The sequence below is a fragment of the Haliotis rubra genome, unplaced genomic scaffold (genome assembly GCF_003918875.1).
Source record: "Haliotis rubra isolate DU_JTF1 unplaced genomic scaffold, ASM391887v1 Scf268, whole genome shotgun sequence".
NCBI lineage: Eukaryota > Metazoa > Mollusca > Gastropoda > Lepetellida > Haliotidae > Haliotis > Haliotis rubra.
The window spans coordinates 374140-394668 of record NW_025766758.1 but is presented as its reverse complement, the minus strand read 5'-3'; the positions used below and the strand labels follow the sequence as shown (position 1 = coordinate 394668).

Genomic DNA, 20529 nt, shown 5'->3' with positions numbered 1-20529 from the left:
ATACTGATTATTTAAAAAAGAATCAATACAATGTTTTCTTAAGTCTTTATAAAAAGCTATGTGAGGTGTACAGCACCCGTATGTATATTCAGAAAATTAAAAACCCTAACTAACCACACTGTCCGGGGACGTGTTTCATCAGTAGCATGGCATATGTGTTATAAAGATTTCGATTTAATTAGCGATTTAATCACCCCTTCGCAGTTTGAAGCGGTGTTTATTCAACTGTTTCTTTGTGTAAACAGCGTGTTGTATTGGTGATATGTACTTAATGGCTTTCGTTTGACTTATTGTTTAAATTGCATTGATAATTCTTGCTTTTCAAAATTTTAAATTGTCATTATGTTTCAAAAAAAGGTTTTTTATATTTATTTGGGTGTAATCTCTGACATCCACTATCATTGGTCAGTTTCGTTGGTTTCGTTAATTCATTTAGTGATGGTATCAATATTCAACATTATTCAGGTTGACAACAGGTAAAACCTAAAATAATTCTAATACTTGTAATCTTGTCTATGCATGTAACTCCATAAGCTTTTGGATATCCCAGCAGATCCTAGAAAATAAATAGGAGATTCGTTAACTTGATGTGTACACATCCGATATAGCACTAAGTCGATATTATACTGAAAGGAGGAATGTGTTTTAACGGTGTTTTGTGCTTTTAATCCAGTCAAAAGTGTCGTACCTCCTGCCACCGCGAACTATATACGTTCCGTTTTCGTTAAAGATTTGTGCTACTTGTTTCACAGTCAACCATACGGAAATGGTCGAAATGGGAGATTCCCTTGGTCATAGTTTATTATGACCGAAGTTTATGACAATGATCTTTATCAAAGCAGGTGACGCTTGTACCAATTTCCATTATTTGAACAATGCGTCCCACGGCCAAGCGAAGCAACAGAACGAAATCCTCCATTCGCCTTTGTGAGGAAAAATTAAGCTGTGTTGTTGTAAACGCTGAGGCAGTGTTTACATGTTCAGAGTGCAAAACTGCACAGTGCGATAAGTGTGAAAAGAGCGTACATTCGGGAATAAAGTTCGAATTTCACAACAGGCGACGTCTTGAACGCCCTTCTCAGGATCAGCTCTGTCAGGGTACAGCTTCAGGGACGGCATGTGTCAACAGGAACTACGCTGACGTCTGGTGCGAAGACTGTAAACACAGGCTTTGTCTCGATTGTTTTGACAAATCGCATGCCCAAGGCAGAAGAAAGACCCATAAGAAGATATCAGTGAATGAGTATCAACGTAGACAGCTACGTGCGTTACAAGACACAGTGAAACCACTGTCACCTGTGTCAGATAATGACGATTCTTTGACATATGTTTCATGTCCTCAAGAAATTAGCTTGGAAGAAAATATGTCCTTCGCTAGTTTTCATTCTGATCACAGCCACCCAAGTTCAGGTGGAAGTATTCCCGATATCTGCCAAGACACAAATGAAGTGAACCTAATGGCAAGGGAAATGGATGCTTTTCTTCTGGATGATGGGAGATACACGGAGTGTCAAAGTTTTGAATTAGCAAATGACCAGGAAGAACTACAGGTGCTTGTTTGATACATTATTGCTATTAATGCTGAAAGGGTTGTTGTCGGCACAGGTACTACAGATATGTACCCCAGGTACGTTTCTGTATACAGACATGTACCCTAAACAAAGTCAAACTACAGAAACGTACCCGGTACCCTAAACGACGGACGAGACCATATTCCACGACCCAATACCGAAACCGTATGTAGTTATTCCTGTTCAGCTGATTGCGAGTGGTGTACGTTGTGCACCGTGAAATATTTGTTATACTGTGTATGCTCTTATAAAATGCAATCAAATACATCTAATACAACAGTATGACAGTTCCGATCAAGAAAACTCCACAATGCAGAATGGAATCGTCCTTGGGTACATTTCTGTATTCTGATTATGGCCAGGGTACATTTCTGTATACAGAAACTTACCTGGGGTACACATCTGTAGTACCCGTGCCGACGACCCTTTCAGCGCTATTAATAATAACATAGTTTCATCATGTGATTCTTACAAGTTTTCTCATCCTTTGAGTACATGTGTATTCAGCTCATTCACCCATACAATTACAGTCAAATCCCGATGAGTCGAATGCCGGTGTCTCGAATATTATGCATAACTCGAAGTACCTGTCGGTCCCGACCATTCCCTGTTATAGTTGTCATCATTTGAATACCGGTTACACGAATTCGTCTCATAAATACACACGATGACTCGAGAAGGAAATTTGGTCCCATGAGATTCAAACAACAGCAATCTTGTATACATAAGCCGAAGTCAGTCAATGAGAAGTTGATTGGTGTGGCAAACTGATCAAATTAACAAACCAGCGCGGCTCACACCTTTCCACCATTGACGGGTGAGTTCAAAAGATAGATTAGTGATTTTACGGAAATCACTGTCTGTGCTAATCAGACTGGAACTGATAAGGTGCACCTATTAGTGATACGGAAATCATTAGAAAAACAAATGCTTAGGCGGAGGAATTAGGACTGGAGCATCTTTTTTCTACCCTCATAGACATACCTATGTCTCGAATACATCGATAAGACGAATTTATTACTTGGTCCCCAGATATTCGACTCATCGGGATTTGACTGTATATATATGCCAATAGTTTTGTTAATAAGTGAAAAAATGTCAAGTTTTTTTCTTGACACAAAATTCCTGCATTTTTACTAAAATGTTTGTAAAATGCTCACAAAATACAATACAATAAGCTAGATCAATGTTGTTATAAAAAGAAATTACTGGTAAAAACCCAGTGGCTAAAAATAGATTAATGCTTTCAAAGCCCGTGCTATATTTTGAATTACTAATAGAATCATCATGTGTTGAATAACACATTATATATATATCTTTTTCCTCATCGTTAAAATTTAGGGGGGATACAGGTGGAAGTCTGACCTATTTTTTTTCCCTAGGCTTAATGTTACTATTTTGCGAATGCTTGGTATATTCAACTAAACATGCTAAAATTGTAAGTGGTCAGGTCAGCATTTCATCTTATGGACATTCTTGTCCTTGAAAAAAGACTTTTACTTATGAGTCTAGATAGGAAATGACTTAAGGCAAACAAAACTTCTTGGTTACAAAATGACAAGTGATTGGGTCAGAAAATCAGTGGGATATATAAAGACAAGTTGTCTATTATTAAGATGCCTAAAAGGTTCCATTAACAATATTAACAGTGCTTCACCTTATTTTAGACAAGAGGGCCTCACTGTTTGTCATCATGTTCATTACCTTTATGCATGAAATCTTGTCAAAATAATTTTGTTCACTTTCAACTTTTATAATGCAACTGCACATCTCTTGGTTGTTTCAGTAAACAACATTTCCACGCTCATTCACTTACTGGACACTCCAACATGTTTAAAGTACTGAGCACAGTTAGTTATTTGTCACTGATGGAAGACTTTTGTGAAAAGGCACATGCACTCACGAAGACCTATTAAACACAGTAACTATAGCACTGTGTGGGTTCAAAATCACCTTTAGAAAAGACACTCCAGAAATTTTGCAAAGCAGTATTAACAATTTTGAAAAGTTTGTTTTAGTTGAGATGAGACAGATCCCCATACCAACATGTAAAATTGTAGGTCAACACACTTTGAATAAAGGTTTGATAAAAAACCTGTCATTCACGGTTTTGTCAATGCCTTGAGCGATAATAATGTTCAGAATCAGAAATTAGGCCAGTAACAGTGGCATCATCTGCAAATTTCACAGTAAACAAGTCATATATTGACAAGTAACAGTCATTGGTATGCAAAAGCGAAAAGTACGGATGAAGGAACACAGCCATGTGGATCTCCAGTAGAGGTTGAGAGCAAAAGAAGATTGATAGCCATTGACACTGACATACTGAGTTCTATGTACCCTGAATTCTTTAACCCATCTGATAATGTTTTTATTAACACCTAGATTAAATAGTTTACTCCTCTGCGATTGTGGCTGTATGGTATTAGTTGCTGCAAGTCTGCAGATGAGAGTAGGAGTAGTATCTGTGTGCTGCTCTCTGTAAATGATTTAAATATTGACTTGTCTGTACACAGAGCTATGCAGCCGCGATTATCAATATTAAACATGTTAAAAAATAAAATATTAAAATCAATGTCTTTTCCGACCAGATCCCCTATGAAAATCTGCATTGCACCTCATTGGTGTGTCTGCAGCATCATCTAACTTAAAGGGGCGGTGGGGTAGCCTAGTGGTTAAAGCATTGGCTCATCACGCCGAAGACCCGGGTTCGAATCCCCACATGGGTACAATGTGTGAAGCCCATTTCAATGTGATGTTGCTAGAATATTGCTAAAAGCGGCGTAAAACCAAACTCAGTCGGTCATCTAACTTAAAGGTTAAAGTGTTCACTTGTGATGCTGAAGACTCGTGTTTTATGCCCCAAATGGGTTCAATGCGTGGAGCCCATTTCTCGTGTATCCCAGCCAAAATATTGAAGGAATATTGCTTCAAATGTTGTAATATATGCTTACTCACTCACGCATGTTGTCACATGACAGATCATACAAAATGTGTTGTTATAGTGAGTGAGTGAGTGAGTATGGTTTTACGCCCCTTTTAGCAATATTCCAGCAATATCACGGCGGGGGACACCAGAAATGGGCTTCACACATTGTACCCATGTGGGGAATCGAACCCGGGTCTTCGGCGTGACGAGCGAACGCTTTAACCACTGAGCTACCCCACCGACCCTGTTGTTATATGTTATATGTGTTGTTACATGCTTCAATAAAGTGACCAGCTGAGGACTTTCCATATTATACTATAGTGTTTAATGATAGTGGTACAGTGAAAGAAATGTTGTAAAAACATCAATGATGTAACTTTGGTCAACAATTTTTGTTATGTTTAATTCACAGGTGACATCTGAAGAAGATTTTATAGAGAAGCTTGGCTGCAAGAAAGATGCAATGGTGAAGATTATTTCCATCTTTGGTAACACAGGAGATGGGAAATCCTATACTCTCAACCACACCTTTTTTGGTGGTAAGGAGGTGTTTCAGACTTCACCGGAACAAGAGTCATGTACTGTGGGGTGTGGGCAGCTAACGACCCTGTCAACAACACGCTTGTGATTGACACCGAGGGCTTGCTGGGGGTGACCAGCAACCAGAACCAGAGGACCAGACTGCTCTTGAAGATTCTTGCGATCTCGGACATTGTGATATATCGCACTCGGGCAGAGAGGCTTCATGTGGATATGTTGAACTTCCTTAGTGATGCATCCAAGGCTTATTTGAAGCATTTTTCAGCAGAACTGCGGGCAGCAACACAACGTTACAACCTCTCTGTCTCCAACATTGGACCAGCTGTGATAATATTCCACGAGACCTTACACACTGATGTGCTGCAGCTGAGGGGAGGGAAGGAAGGTGAGATATTCTCATTAGCTGCTGTCGTCTACCCTTTACCATTTTTACACAGATGCATGTCTTTGTGTGTGTGAGTGTGAGGTGAGAAAGAGAGAGGGAGGGAGAGAGACAGAGGATCCCATTAGTTGCCTCTTACGATAAGCATGGGTTACAGAAGATCAATTCTAACTCGGATCTTCACGGGTTCAGTGTGCAAAATTGCCAAATTGCAAAGTGTGCCAATGTGATCCAGTGGTACCTGGCTAGTAAAAATTCATCAGGACTAAGGCTGTTATGATTCACTCGCATATTCGGTGAATCGAACCGTAGCCCTTCATGAATTCAATTCGTTATTCGTGGTCACCAGAACCGAATATTCATGAATATTTACTTTCTTTTAAGGGAGTGTGTTTGACTTGAACCCTTTTGTCCTTTTTCAAAACGAGATATGCAAGAATGCATTATGTACTAGCCTTGTAGTAGCGTCAAGTCATGTTAGTTTGCCAAGGGCGGACATGTTACTGTCAACTATAACTATTACATACCAAAGCTGAGTGTCATGAGATGACTGGTTGTTGCTGTGACAAATTAACACTGTTACCATGGGCATTCAATATTGTGCATCAATCACTTAACTACAATATTGTATTCGTGAATAATTATTCGTATTCGTTACCCAATATTCGAGATACGTATCATATTCGCCACATAGTGTATTCGTTACAGCCCTAATCAGGACCACTAAATGGTAAGTGGCCAGTGGTCCTGGTGGCCAGTGAATTTTGTATTGATAGTTAAGTAAATCTAGTAATGTTATTTTGGACCAGTGAAGTGGTCCTGTGGTCTAGTGGGAAATTTTGAAAGGTTTCTTGATGGAAAACAGATGAAATATTGCACATTGACATGTAGACATGCATTATATTGAGCATTATGTCCAAGTTAAAGCCACGGCTAACGCTGCTGTTCTGTCACAGTATTATGTTATCTTGCCGATGGACATCTTTATTATCTCACGTAATGCTGATGAGAGCAGGGCTCGATTTAAGAGATGTTAACCTACTCACACCAGGTGTAACCTAAAACCCCAGTTGCACCAGCCAAATTCCAGTTGCACTGCTATTTTTGCAATATGTAAAGAAAGAAATATGCTATTGACTTATTCAAAGTTTAGAAGAAAAATGAGCTGACAGTTGTATACTGCTCATATAATGTTAGACTTATTGTTGATTTATTTCTCAAAAATTAACTTGCACCAGGTGCAAGTAAGACTAATAACTAGGTTGCACTTTGTAATATTGGGTTGCACCAGTGCAAGATATATACTGTGCGCTCCGAGCATGCATCAAGCATGGAGTAATGCGCAATACAAGTGGCCTATTATTATTATTATTATTATATATAACCATGATCATGATAACATGCATTATTTGCATTTTCATGTTGCATGATCCAAGTTTTAGTTTCTACGTTTGATTGAAGGGAAATATTTTGATGCTTTTCTTGCATGCCTAGAATACAAAACTGACTGAGAACTGCAATTTAAGCAAAGTTAACATGGTCACAGATGGAACTCAACCCAAAAAAGAATGAGAATCTGTACTTTACTTAGAAAGTGTAATCCCAAATATATCGTTTCAAGGTTCACATAGTTTGTATATGAAAGCATGTGGGGAATGTTCACTTCATAATGTTGAGCTTGTTCAGCTTGCTAATATACTTCTCTTGAAACGTTTAGACTCACTTAAAACACTTACTATATGTTATGTATATGTATATATATATATATATATATATATATGGTTACATCGAAGATTGATTTCTCCACTATCTTAGGCTAACCAACTGCAAACCTTATGCAGATGAATTGCACGAGGATCATCATGATCATGTACAAATATCATGTATGTTAACAGCTGCGTTGTGGTGTAAAGTTTTGTTAAGCATTCTCCAATTTTTACTGATTTTCATCATTTACTTAACTCATGACAATAATCTTTTCAAAGTTCCAAAATTTGTTTTACATACAATACATCAGTTCATGTGTAAACACTAGTGTTGGGAATCGGTTAAAATCTCATAAGTGATGATTGGTTTATTACAACCGATCAATCATCAAAAAAAATTGGTTAGCGTCATTAATGAAATTTGTTAATGCACTTAAAATAAGGAAAAAACATGTAGTTCTTTTGGGGTTTTTGGCAAAATTTCACATCTTTAAAGGATGACTAGTATGTCAGGAACATAAATTTCTTGGAGTCTTTAAGGTAAATTCAATCATGACTTGAAACTAACTTGTAGTGCTTATGAAATGTAAACGACAAAACCAACCTTGTGAAAAATATTGTTTATGAAAACAAGTGTTCCAGAATTGTTTGTGTTCGATTATGAGAAAACATGATCGATTGCTTGGTCGTTTAGTCACTGCGACCAATCTTCGATTATTTGAATTAATTGGACCACCACTAGTAAACAGTACTCTTGAACAGTATGGAAAATCTTGCAAAATTTAGTTTAGAACAGTTGCCTGAAGTAAGTGGCTATATTTACACTAGTGAGTCTAAACTTCTGATGAGAAGTATATATTGATTTGTTTTGAAAATATTGTTCATTAACTTTTATAACTTTTGATTACAGTAAACAACAGCTAATTATGGTTAGTATTAGGATCACTGATTTTAGTTTGTTATAACCAAAGTTTGTTATTAGCATTTCCGGGGCGGTGGGGTAGCCTAGTGGTTAAGACGTTCGCTCGTCACGCCGGAAACCCGGGTTCGATTCCCCACATGGGTACAATGTGTGAAGCCCATTTCTGGTGTCCCCCGCCGTGATATTGCTGGAATATTGCTAAAAGCAGCGTAAAACCAAACTCAGTTAGTCAGTCAGTCAGTCACTCATTATTACCATTTCCAATAAACTATACAGCAAGTGGCTGGGACAGTGTCATATCCGTGATTTGCTCGTTATAAATGTAGTTTACCATATTATGATTACCAGGAATGACAATATTTAATCATTGCAACATGGTAACAGTTGGTATTGCTCTTTATGACAGGTATTACGCCAGAAGACTTGATACGCGGAAAGTTCAAGAAGTCCGAGTGCACCATAGATGCTTTTAGCAGCCTGCACTATGTGGGCACAAGGACTATGAATCCCCCAACAGACTTCAAACCTTTACAGAAATCAGTGAAGGACCTGCTGGCCAACAATACAGTGAGGACAGCTAGGAGGCCTGCTGTGGTCTTCCAAAGTCTTAAGGTGAGAGTCGTCATGTGCTTCATAGCTGTTTCTGATACCAGGGCGGTTAAATCATTTGCTCGTCACACCGAAGATCCAGGTTCGATTTCCCACATGGGTACTATGTGTGAAGCCTATTTCTGGTGTCCCCCGCCATGATAGTGCTGAAATATTGCTAAAACCCAGCTCACTCACTCACTGTTGCTGATTCTGCACTTTGGTGTTACAGATTTTACCCACATGTCAAACTGTAGTATACTTTTTATGACGGCCATAATAGATTTTTTCTGTCTTACATTTAAGTACTTTTGAAAAACATCTAATTTCAAAGAGTTTTTACCATATGTTTACATGTGTAAGTTCAGAAATCATTCTTTCAACAAATGAGGTATGTTTTTTGTTAGTGTTGGAATTGTGATGTTTTATGATCATCTTTGTGATATTTTTTCTTCAGTGTCTTAATGAGAAATTCAGTGGCGACATCGATAAGCCAGTGCCCAATACATTCCCCCGACCAGTATTTTACCTGCACTGCAAAGTGCAAGGCCTGTGGGTAAGTAGTACAGTTTATGTCAAATATTTTACAACATGCTACAAGCTAAACATGGCTGATGCACTGATGTCAAGTGTTTACCATGACTTGCAGATCTAGAAGCAGACCCCATAATAGATTTCAAGGGTCCTTACTGCATGTTCAGGAAATGTCAGGGTAGTGTGAAGTAGTGGTGTTCCGATTAATTGATATAATCAAAGATTGGTTGCAATGACTGAACGACCAAGCAATCGATCATGTTTTCTCATAATCGAACACAAACAATTTGGAACACTTGTTTGCATTAATAACATTTTTCACAAGGTTGGTTTTGTCTGTTACATTTCATAAGTACTACAAGCTGTTTCCAAGTCATGACTGAATTTATCTTAACGATTCCAGGAAAATTTATGTTCCTAACATACTAGTCATCCTTTAAAGATGTGAAATTTGTAAATGCATTTTGTGCAATTTGCAAAATAACCCAAAAGAACTACATGTTTTTTCTATATTTTTTGTGCGTTAACAAACATAACCAGGAGAATTTGATAAATCTTGCTAACCAATTTTTTTCGATGATTGATCGGTTGTAATGAACCAATCATCAATTGTGAGACTTTAACCAATTCCCAACACTACTGTGAAGTGATAAAATGTTTAGTGTACATACAAGTTGCACATTTATATGTAAACATGCACGCTGACATGTGCGGTACTGCTCCCACATTTCAAGATCTGAATGTCAGTAGTGATAATGTAGCCTGAAGCTAGGACTATACTGCCTGTTTGCTGGAATATTGTCTCTCAGTCAGCTGTATCAGGAGCATGAACCATGATGTAGATGAGTTCCAGCATCAGATGTAGATGAGTTCCAGCATCAGACGGAGGAGAACAAACACTGTCAGTATCAGCATCAGTATGGCAACAAGATCTACCTGTGTAAGGTGAGCAGGTTGTATGGCAGGAGGTACCATGCCTAGCTGAGGTTCCAGGTGGGGGTTCTGGTCCAGGTTAAGTCTCTAGAATCTCATGCTTGTCTTGAAGCCATCTTATGAGGATTCTATGGTTGCTATGTGTGATAGAGATGGTAAATGTCTCGAGAATCTCATGCTTTTCTTGAAGCCATCTTATGAGGATTCTATTGTTGCCATGTGTGATAGGGATGGTAAATGTCTCGAGAATTTCATGCTGGTCTTGAAAACATCTTATGAGGATTCACATGGTTGCCATGTGTGATAGGGATGGTAAATGTCTCAAGAATCTCATGCTTGTCTTGAGGGGCGGTGGGGTAGCCTAGTGGTTAAAGTGTTTGGTCGCCATGCCGAAGACCCAGGTTCGAATCCCCACATGGGTAGAATGTGTGAAGCCCATTTCTGGTGTCCCCGCCGTGATGTTGCTGGAATATTGCTACAAGCAGCGTAAAACCAAACTCAGTCAGTCAGTCATGCTTGTCTTGAAGCCATCTTATGAGGATTCTATGGTTGCCATGTGTGATAGGGATGGTAAATGTCTAGAGTATCTCATGCTTGTCTTGAAGCCATCTCATGAGGATTGTATGGTTGCCATGTGTGATAGGGATGATAAATGTCTCGAGAATCTCATGCTTGTCTTGAAGCAATGTCATGAGGATTCTATGGTTGCCATGTGTGATAGGGATGGTAAATGTCTCGAGTATCTCATGCTTGTCTTGAAGCCATCTCATGAGGATTCTATGGTTACCATGTGTGATAGGGATGGTAAATGTCTCAAGAATCTCATGCTTGTCTTGAAGCCATCTCATGAGGATTCTATTGTTGCCATGTGTGATAGGGATGATAAATGTCTCAAGAATCTCATGCTTGTGACAATGCCTTAAAGCCATCTTATGAGCATTCTATGGTTGCCATGTGTGATAGGGATGGTAAATGTCTCGAGAATCTCATGCTTGTCTTGAAGCCATCTTATGAGGATTCTATGGTTACAATGTGTGACCTGTCATCATACCCTGGTAAGCAGGGCCAGTACAAGTCACCAAATCCCTCGCTTGTGTCAGAGCCAACTGAAATGTGGATTCCATGGTTACTTTGTGTGACCTGTCACCATGCCTTGTCGGTTGGGAGGGAATAAGTCCCAGTATCTCAGGCTTGTCTGAAAGTCAGCTAATGTGAATTGTGTGGCTAAAGTGTGTGACCTGTTATCATGCCCTGGTAGGCAGGGACGGTATAAGTCTCCCAATATCTCTTGCTTGTCTTAAGGGGCGGTGGGGTAGCCTAGTGGGTAAAGCGTTCGCTCGTCACGCCGAAGGCCCGGGTTCGATTCCCCACGTTGGTAAAATGTGTGAAGCCCATTTCTGGTGTCCCCCGCCATGATATTGCTGGAATATTGCTAAAAGCGGCGTAAAATCAAACTCACTCACTCACTTGCTTGTCTTAAAGCCAACTAAAATTGAGATACCATGGTTACTATGTGGGACCTGTCACCATGTCCTGGTAGGAAGGGGAAAAAAGGTTATGTTTGTCGGAAAGCAAACTAATGACTATTGAGTGGTTACACATGGGACAGTTATCGATGGAGTATGGATGGACAGCTGGAGTATCGATGACTACAGTTACTCACTAACTCTGTCTGGGCCCTCTGGCGTAACATAGAAACTTGACTGTTGTGCATTATTTGCAACCCAAAAGAATTTATCGTGTTAGAAACTAGTGTTTTTTTCTTAATCAGTGGAAGGTGTCTGTAGGAACATAGTACCTAAGCACTTGCACATGTGTTACATCTGTACCCTATCCAGTTCAGACATACACAATGGAGTTGCTTTGAGTTTATTTGTACGTGTAATACTTGCATTTGTACCCAATTCATAAATAAACATTGTGATCTGTTTGCTATGTTTACAGAAATGTATGCATGCTAAAGGACAGAGGAAGGTGGTTGTACCCAAAACTTCATCTTCAGGAGACAACACCTGGGTTGGTTTGGGAAAATACATATGGTCAGGGTAAGCACCTTGTTCATACTTATATTGATCATTACCAGTGTATGAAATAAGCCAAAAACCCAACCAGACATCAGGGCTGGTAACTTCAAAATGTTACCAGCCCAAATTGGATTTAACCAGACCAGACACCAAGATATGTATGGAACATCTAAAAGTTTTACCAGACCATCGGGCTGGCTAGCTGCAAATCTAGACCGTCCGTCAGAAATCTAGCCCATCTCGGGCGGTCGGACGGGCCTTTTTTCATACACAGTCATTACACCAGTGTGTTAAACATCTGTGGGCAGGGACAGGTACCAAAATAACATGCACTGGATTTGACAACTGTTACCTTAATTAGGAGCTGAGCTGAGCTGAAATTGGGTTTAACGTCGTACTTGAGAATATTTCGCTCATATGACGACGTGCATGCGCGTGTGTATGTGAATGTGTGGCTGCTTGTACTAGCTCAGACTTAAGCTGGTTTTATAGTGCTAGCTCACTGAAATACCATGCCGCAGTGAAGCATGAATACCCCACTCAGGCACATAATACTGACTCCGAGCCGACCAGTCCTTGTTGTACCCATTAATGCCGAGCGCCAGGCAGGCACCAACAAGTACCATATTTTAACGCCTTTTGGTATGACGCGGTCGGGGATCAAACCAGCGACCTTCCGCTTTCCAGGCGGACGCTCAAACCACTACACCACGGAGGCGGTCTCCTTAATTAGGAAGTTTTAGTTCAAAGTCAAATGGTTTGTCCTGTTTGTCAGTTGTGCATAGTCAGACGTAAATAACTGATCAGAAATGAATGGCATGGTGAAGTTGAAACTAATACGTAATATGTTCAAGAGGTTTGAAATCAGTTTCAATGTTGCCATTGACCTATTGATAAACCTTTTTTTGGCCATAGCTGATAGAAGTGTAGCTAGAAGAGGGCACAAAAAATACAAGCTGAAAGTTGACATGCTGGTTCCCAATAATGACGACAAGAGTATGAATCCGATTTTCAATAATGGCTGTAATGACAGGTATTCTTAAAAAAAAAGTAATAATAGACATTACTCAGCCATTTATTTAAACAATTTGGTGCATGCGTAGTTTGTTGTGATGCTCAACATATGTATTCCTTTTTAAAAGCATTATTTTCTGGTTTGACTTGCAGTTATGTATTGGAGTGCCCTAACTGTGGAATTATTTACCGGAGTCGGCAATACTGGTACGGGAACCAGGACGTGGAGGCTATTGTCCTAGCTGAGGTGGCACACATATGGCCAGAGGTGAGCAGTACCACTGATGTGGATGTTACTATCTTCGTATTTTATAAAGAAGAGTGTCATATTCCATCACCTAACGTAGTGATCCAGTCAAACCACACAGAGTTCATAAATGGTTCTAAAGAAATCTTGGCAGTTCTTTTATTCCTTTGATATGATATTTCCTCCAAACTCTTCTTGTTTCTTCAGACTAATTCTGGTAAATTTGGTCAAGGATTGATTCTGAAATGTCCTGGTAGCCAATTTGTGAAGAAATCATAGTTGCATGAATTTGGTAGTTAAAATTCCAATTTTTGAATTTTTAATGACCTTTGCTGCAGTCCTGGAGCAGCTGTGGATAAATACCTATTAGGTTACACATATTCTGTTGCTGTAGGGTTCGTTGTATGTTTTCTTAATTGCTGGGCCAGTGGTTAATGTATTGTGTGCAGAGTGGCCTCCCTTAGCAGACATGCTCTGTCAGTTCTTATCCCAGAGCAGCCAGTTAATCAGCCCTGTTAAACCACACTAACCTTGTGCTGTGGTATTGATGGGTAAATTGATGCCAGCAAACTACATAAGTTACCTTTGGCTTGTCCCTCCTCCGTTGAGCTGACGTGGTGATATGTCAGTACCATGACCGATACGCGATAAGGCTGAAATATTGCTGATGTGACTGTAAATCTTAACTCACTCACTCACTCATGTCCGATAAGTGTCTGTGTTTGTTGATGTCGGAGTAGGTTTCGTAATTTTGACAAGTTACTATGCTACACACGCTATTCCTTAGGCAATGGGTAAGCTAGTGGTTGAGGCATTCTACCATCATACCAAAGGCCTGGTTTGATGTAGCAATTAGTGTTGGGAATTGGTTGAAATCTCAAAATTGATGATTGGTTCATTACAAACCGATCAATCATCGAAAATAATTGGTCATTTATAAAATTTTCCTGGTTTTGTTTGTTAATGCACAAAAAAAGCAAGAAAACAAGTTTCTGGTGCAAACTGTACAAAATGCATATGCAAATTTCGCATCTTTAAAGGATGACCAGTATGTTAGGAACATAAATTTCTTGGAGTCTTTAAGATAAATTCAATCATGACTTTAAACGAGCTTGTAATGCTTATGAAATGTAACAGACAAAACCAACCATGTGAAAATTATTGTTAATGCAAACAAGTGTTCCAAAATTGTTTGTGTTCGATTATGACAAAACATGATCAATTGTTTGGTCGTGTAGGCAGTGCAACCAATCTTCGATTATTACAATTAATCGGACCACCACTATTAGCAATGATGTGTGAAACATTTCTTGTGGCAACAACAATTATATGGATGCAACATACAGGAGTTTTAAAGCATACAGATTCATCCCTTGTTGCTGTCATTCCCATCTCTTCCTCTCTGTGTGATGTAGAGCAACCTTGGACTGGACGGTACCCACAATGCAGCAAGGAAAGTACTGGACAGTCTCAACTATGTGGCGGACACTATCGGTAGTGTGAGTGCCAAACCCACGAAGTACCTGGCTGAGTGGACCGCTGACCAGATAGCCCCTGCATACTGGGTCCCCAACTCCAAGATCCTGGTAATCAGTCAAGTTATTTTCCTATATAATCCCTTTCAATTTACAATATATGCCTAGGTATGTCCCCAGTGATATGAAATATGTTGATTTCAAACTGATTGTTTAGGCATTTTTGCTCAAAGTTACTTCTCTGATATTTATACAGTTAACGATTATCGGTCTCTATTATCTCTATCGATAACCCACCGCTTCCGTGGTGTAGTGGCTAGAGCGTCCGCCCGGACAGCGGGAGGTCGCGGGTTCGATCCCCGACCGCGTCATACCAAAAGACGTTAAAATATGGTACTTGTTGGTCCCTGCCTGGCGTTCGGCATTAATGGGTACAACAAGGACTGGTCGGCTCGGAGTCAGTATAATGTGTCTGAGTGGGGTATTCATGTTTCACTGCGGCATGGTATCTCAGTGGGCTAGCACTATAAAACCAGCTTCAGTCTGGGCTAGTACAAGCAGCCGCACATACACATACACACTCATGCACGTCGTCATATGAGCGAAATATTCTCAAGCACGACGTTAAACCCAATTTCACCTCACCTCACCTCTATCGATAGCCAGTCCTAGAAATTAGTGTTGTGAACATCATTGTTGGCATACAGTGGAAGCTGTCAAAACCGGCATCTGTCCAATCTGGCAAGTTGTCAACACAGTCATAAAACCTCAGTGCCGTTCATGGCTAGTACATTTATCATCATTTATAAGCTCTACAATCCGGCAGCTGTCAATTCCGGATCTCGGCATGAAATGAGCCACCCGAATATGTGTTTATACAGTAATCAGCGCTGTCTAATCCAACGCGTGGCGAGGAGTCGGCCGGATGTGTATTGTCACCAATTGATCCTGCGTTGAAACTACACGGTTGCCGGCTAACACAATTTAATCTTTGTTCAGCATAGGTAGACTTGTACACGTAACTAGTGAGTTGACATGTTTTATTGCGATACAACAATGTATATCAGCGTGACAAAACTGGTTCACTTCTAGTTGGAGGTAACAGTGTCATCTCTACAATCCGGCATGCTGTCTAAACCGGATTATTTCTTCAGTCCCGGCAAGTGCCGGTGTAGACAGCTTCCACTGTTTTATCTTCTTTCATGTGCTGTGAAATGAATACTTCAACTAATTGTCATAATAAAGAGTATTAGTAATTGTCAAAATGATAAAATGATTTCAACTGAAATTGCAGCTATTTTGTTTTAAATGTCATAAATTTGTAAAAGATTGGCTGATCCATATCCACTTTGCCTTCACATTGCCTTCAATTTACCTTAACTTTGCCTTCACATTGCCTTCAATTTACCTTACCTTTACCTTCACATTGCCTTCAATTTACCTTAACTTTGCCTTCACATTGCCTTCAATTTACCTTAACTTTGCCTTCACATTGCCTTCAATTTACCTTAACTTTGCCTTCACATTGCCTTCACTTTGCCTTCACATTGCCTTCAATTTACCTTCACTTTGCCTTCACATTGCCTTCAATTTACCTTAACTTTGCCTTCACATTGCCTTCAATTTACCTTAACTTTGCCTTCACATTGCCTTCAACTTTACCTTAACTTTGCCTTCACATTGCCTTCAATTTACCTTAACTTTGCCTTCACATTGCCTTCAATTTACCTTAACTTTGCCTTCACATTGCCTTCACTTTGCCTTCACATTGCCTTCAATTTACCTTAACTTTGCCTTCACATTGCCTTCAATTTACCTTCACTTTTGCCATTGCCTTCAATTTGCCTTCACTTTACCTTCACTTTGCCTTCACTTTGCCTTCACATTTTCCCTTTACTCCTCTTCACATTGCCTTCAATTTACCTTTAACTTTGCCTCTCACATTGCCTTCACTTTGCCTTCACATTGCCTTCAATTTACCTTAACTTTGCCTTCACATTGCCTTCAATTTACCTTCACTTTGCCTTCACATTGCCTTCAATTTACCTTAACTTTACCTTCACATTGCCTTCAATTTACCTTAACTTTGCCTTCACATTGCCTTCAATTTACCTTAACTTTGCCTTCACATTGCCTTCAATTTACCTTAACTTTGCCTTCACATTGCCTTCAATTTACCTTAACTTTGCCTTCACATTGCCTTCAATTTACCTTAACTTTGCCTTCACATTGCCTTCAATTTACCTTCACTTTGCCTTCACATTGCCTTCACTTTGCCTTCAATTTACCAATTCCATCCCAGGCTTGTGCCAAGTGTGGGGAAGAGTTCACCCACAATGACCAGAAGCATCACTGTCGAGGATGTGGCAAGGGATTCTGTGACACATGCTCCAGCTACAAGCGGCCAGTGCCAGAGCGAGGCTGGGGCCTGGAACCAGTCCGTGTCTGTAAAGACTGTCTCCAAGGTAAGGGTACAGGTGGGAGCTGTTGGCATCATCCCCCATCTCGGAAATGCCAGGGAGCTGATGCAAAACTTACTGCATATGTACAGTAAACTGTTTTTAACTAACCCGCTTATAATGAAATAACACATATAGCAAACCCTCTTTTTGGTCTTTGGGCGGTGGGGTAGCCTAGTGGTTAAAGCATTTGCTTGTCACGCCGAAGACCTGGGTTCAAGTCCCTGCATGGGTACAATGTGTGAAGCCCATTTCTGGTGTCCCTTACTGTGATATTGCTGGAATATTGCTAAACGTGGCGTAAAACCAAACTCACTCACTTTTGGGTTCTGGCCAGTTGAGGTGTATTTTAATTGAAATGCTTAAAACAAATTATTTTTAATTAACTCAAATTAGTTGTCCCTTTGAGTTCCTTATAACTGCAGTTTTCAGCATTAAGACATGATATTTCATGAGTTTACGAAACTTTTTGATCTGTTGATGAACTTAAAAGGTGCCTAATGTTGCCCTGAAACATCTTAAAATATCATGAAGAAGTTATCATTAACAATGAATTAAAACACAATTTCTTAATAATGATCCACTTCACTCTCAGTTTTCCTGTTGGGGATCAGTGATCTAGTGCTTTACAATTTTGCTATGTTGTGTACCATCCAGTGATCAGTATTTCTAATCTGGCTGTCTGTTCCAGGGGAAACCAAAGAAGGGGAGGCGCCTGTGACTGCTCGCAAGGTTGGGGAAGTTGTGACGTCTACCCTAGGCGCTGTAGCCTCTGCCATTGACTACCCGATAGGTGAGGCCATATTTGATGGAGAATGGAACAGTCTGACATGATACTGTTGAGACTTCAGTTTCAAAAGTGGCCCAGGTGTCAAAGGCTCGAAATTCACTGTCCAGAATTAAGACTGATAAATCCTCACATGGGTACAGTTTGTGAAGCACATTTTGTGGACATTCTTTCCAGAATGTACCTGGTACAGGGCTGAAATAGGTCTACAATCTAACTCATCACTCAGTTGGGGATGGGCCAGTCATCTTAGCCTTGCAAATTGATGTTGACAGTTGCATCCCGTAGGTATGCCAGAAACCATGACTGTTTCGTCTGGTTCTCTGGTAGCCCTGATAGTGGTTCGTGGTTTGTCAGTACTATACTAGTGTTTGTGGGTTCCACAAAAGTGGTTAACATCTGAGACCACTTTCCTTCCACATCAAGCTGCTGACATGCTGTGTTAAAACTGGAATATTGTTCAAAGCAGGATTATCATTGAGTCACTGTCCTCTGACTGACTGACTGACTGACTGACTCAACAACTCACTCAATCACTCAACAACTCACTCAACAACTCACTCAACAACTCAACTCCACTCACTCAACCACTCACCTACTCAACAACTCACTCAACCACTCAACTACTCAACAACTCACTCAACTACTCACTCAACACTCAAGAACCCACTCAACTACTCAACAACTCAACTCTCACTCAACTCACTCAACTCACTCAACTACTCACTCAACCACTCACTCAACTCACTCAACTCAACTCAACCTCACCATTCACTCAAGAACTCACTCAACTACTCACTCAACTACTCACTCAACAACTCACTCAACCACTCAACAACTCACTCAACTACTCACTCAACCACTCAACTACTCAACCATTCACTCAACAACTCACTCAACTACTCAACGACTCACTCAATCACTCAACTACTCACTCAACCACTCAACTACTCACTCAACCACTCACACACCAAAGACAAAAACCATCTTAATCCAGCATCCCTTCAGCCTTACCTCTAGCATTAACCTAGCATGCTGTTATGAAACCAAAACACTTTTAATCCATACTTACTCACTCTGTCATTTTCCTGCCAGGCATGTTGAAGGACTCCGCTCGACCTGCATACTGGATCCCGGATGAAGATATCACACAGTGCTATGTGTGTTCCACTGAGTTCAACTACAAGGTGGCCAAACACCACTGTCGGGCGTGTGGACAGGGGGTGTGCGGGAACTGTTCCCCAACCAAGCTCCCTGTTCCCTCACGGGGCTGGGACTACCCAGTCCGAGTCTGTCTCAAGTGCGAGAAGAAGAAAGACAAGCTGTGAAGGTGTCGGCGACCATTTTATTTCAATTGTGACAGCATGGTGCTACATCCATGAGCTGAAAGCTTATATTTCATAGTTTTAAAGTTGTAATGCAGGAATTATTTAGGAGGGACCTCAATAATGATCCCAGATCATTTTTCATAATAGTAACGATAACAAGAAAATTAATTGTAATTGCACTTAATTGCTTTTAAAATTAGTTAAATTGTTGAACAGGTTACATTGTATCGTATTTAGTAAGGTAAATTCATATAGGGCATAACTTATTCTGTGCAGATGAAGAGAGAGTTACCTGGCCTAATTGTATAATTGTGTTTATAGACTTTAATGAAATGATGATGGAGTAACTTGAGAAGAAGTTTGGAGTTTTTCATCATCTGTACAGTATAATCATTCTTACAAATTTTACAATGTCATCACCATAATGTGATATTATTAAGGCGAGATTGTATAAGTAAATTGTTTACTTGGTAATGGGCCCCTGACATGAATAAATACAATGACAATAACCTTTGTGAATTATTGCCATGGGTTTCAGAAGTGTTCATGAATCACTGTATGACACTTGGATGTAGGCCATATTGTCGGACACCTGGTGTGTATTGGTTTACTGGTAGGTGTACTGGTAGTTGTATAGGGAACATTCATGTACCAGCCAGATATTGCTAAGTTCCACAGAGGGAACAAGTGGTTCAATATTCTGGAGTGTTGTTTTGCGGAGTTGCCTCCCTTAGGTTGCCACTCTCAGCTGATCGTGTTTTAGATCACATATTGTGACTGATTTGATCAGAACTTTATCATTGGATGTCAGAAAAGTGGTTTCTATCCACAGCCTGTACAACTTTGGCCTTGCCCCACACATTAAAGTGACGCACAGTTGCATTAGAATTATATCTTTTCCTCTGCCATGATATCTCTCTGCATGGACCGAAGGAGATATGTGTCAGGTGAATCTGTCAGTAACCATCAAGATTTTTCATATTCTCTGTATTTATGAGGCATTCAGGAACCATTTATGATTTCTTTATATCAAAAACAAATAAAATCGAACAAGTCCAATTGTTTCGCAGTGCCTGTACATTGATGTGGA

At 40.0% G+C, this 20529-nt stretch overlaps 1 protein-coding gene across 1 annotated transcript; it reads left to right on the top strand.

The window, feature by feature from the left end:
• Window positions 1-756: 756 nt before the first annotated feature.
• LOC124280467 (zinc finger FYVE domain-containing protein 1-like) lies at window positions 757-20526 on the top strand. The gene is given in 14 exon segments (XM_046716403.1): window positions 757-1550; window positions 4913-5081; window positions 5084-5425; window positions 8457-8662; window positions 9096-9149; window positions 9151-9206; window positions 9986-10010; window positions 10043-10117; window positions 12050-12150; window positions 13297-13411; window positions 14806-14976; window positions 17168-17330; window positions 18016-18117; window positions 19207-20526. Coding segments are annotated over 14 exon segments (2487 nt in total). The 5' UTR covers window positions 757-875; the 3' UTR covers window positions 19440-20526.
• Window positions 20527-20529: the final 3 nt, after the last annotated feature.